This window comes from Emiliania huxleyi (assembly GCF_000372725.1).
Source record: "Emiliania huxleyi CCMP1516 unplaced genomic scaffold EMIHUscaffold_9769, whole genome shotgun sequence".
In the NCBI taxonomy this organism is placed as follows: Eukaryota; Haptophyta; order Isochrysidales; family Noelaerhabdaceae; genus Emiliania; species Emiliania huxleyi.
In genome coordinates, this window is record NW_005194770.1 from 1 (window position 1) to 1,153 (window position 1,153).

At 69.4% G+C, this 1,153-nt stretch overlaps 1 protein-coding gene across 1 annotated transcript; it reads right to left on the reverse strand.

Moving 5' to 3' along the window:
* Positions 1–57: 57 nt before the first annotated feature.
* Positions 58–811, reverse strand: EMIHUDRAFT_259775 (hypothetical protein; the record flags this gene model as incomplete). Its single annotated transcript, XM_005756357.1, has 3 exons — positions 58–75; positions 145–227; positions 403–811. The coding sequence occupies 3 exons, from the start codon at positions 809–811 to the stop codon at positions 58–60; spliced, it is 510 nt and encodes a 169-aa protein (XP_005756414.1).
* Between the last annotated feature and the right edge of the window lie 342 nt (positions 812–1,153).

The following is a 1,153-nucleotide window of genomic DNA, read 5'->3' on the forward strand; positions in this document are numbered from 1 at the left end:
GCGGCGCTACGAGTTGTCCCTCCTCCTCCAGCGCCTCGTCTGGCAGCTCCTCCTCCTCTAGCTTCTCGTCGTTGCCTGCCCGAGGGGCGAGAGGGGCGGGGGAGAGGGGCGGTGTGAGGGGGTGACGGCGAGCACGGCGACCACCTCCACGTCGGCCTCGAACCCCTCCCGAAAGTGGAACAAGAGGCCCGAGGGGCCCGGTTCGCCCGCCGGGATGCTGGCCGCGCCTGTGCGGAGAGCAGAGGGCGCAGCGATGCGGTGTGTGGTGCACGGGGGGTGTGGTGCAGCATGGGCGTGTTAGGCCGGCGTTCTCGGGGCGCATTCGAGGCGCATGCAGCATGGGTTGCGGGGCGTTCTTCGAGGCGAGAGCGCCCCGAGGGGAGGGGCGGGCTGCACTCCCACCTGCAGGGTGCCCTCGCGCGAACTGGCGCGCCGTCCGCAGGTCAATCAGCAGCGCCGCGCCAGACGCCGCGAGGCTGTGCGCTGCGGCGGCGTCAACCTCGGCCGCCGTCCCGTCGCTCAGCACGCCGGCATCGGCCTCGTCGAGCCACGCGGAGGCCAAATCCGCGTCCGGCGCCTCGTCCGCCGCGCCGGCCGACGCAACTGCGACCGCGAGCCGCTCTCGCCCACGCCCGCGCCTCCGGAGCAGCGCGGGCGGGCCTCCAGCGAATAGCGACGCGCTGGGGCAGGTTCGTAGCACCAGGGCGGACCGTGGAGCGAACGGCTGCGCTGAATCAAGGCGGGAGATGAGCAACAGGACGAGGAGCCACCTGCTGCAGCCCTGAACGTAGCGGCGACACGCGGCGCGCATGCTCGATCAGGGTGAGGCAGAAATCTCGGGGGGCATTTTTCTTTTTTCACTCCCTTTCTCGCTTCTGCCTCGCAGGGCGGCGGTGTGCGGGGTGTATGTCTGTGGGGGCCCGAGAGCGATGTGTTTCTCTTCATGTGTCTTTCTTGCTTGTTTCATAACCATCGTGTAGAGAGCCCTAGACCTGGGGGGTGCGCATAGCGCGTTCGCAGGGGATACCCATCACTGAGCCGACAATGCTACGGGTAGCCCCAGGGTGGCGCCCACCCCCATGCCCTCTGGCACTTGCCTGCGCCCTCGCGCACTAGCCCACGCCCTGCCCCGCAAGATCTCACTCCATCCCGG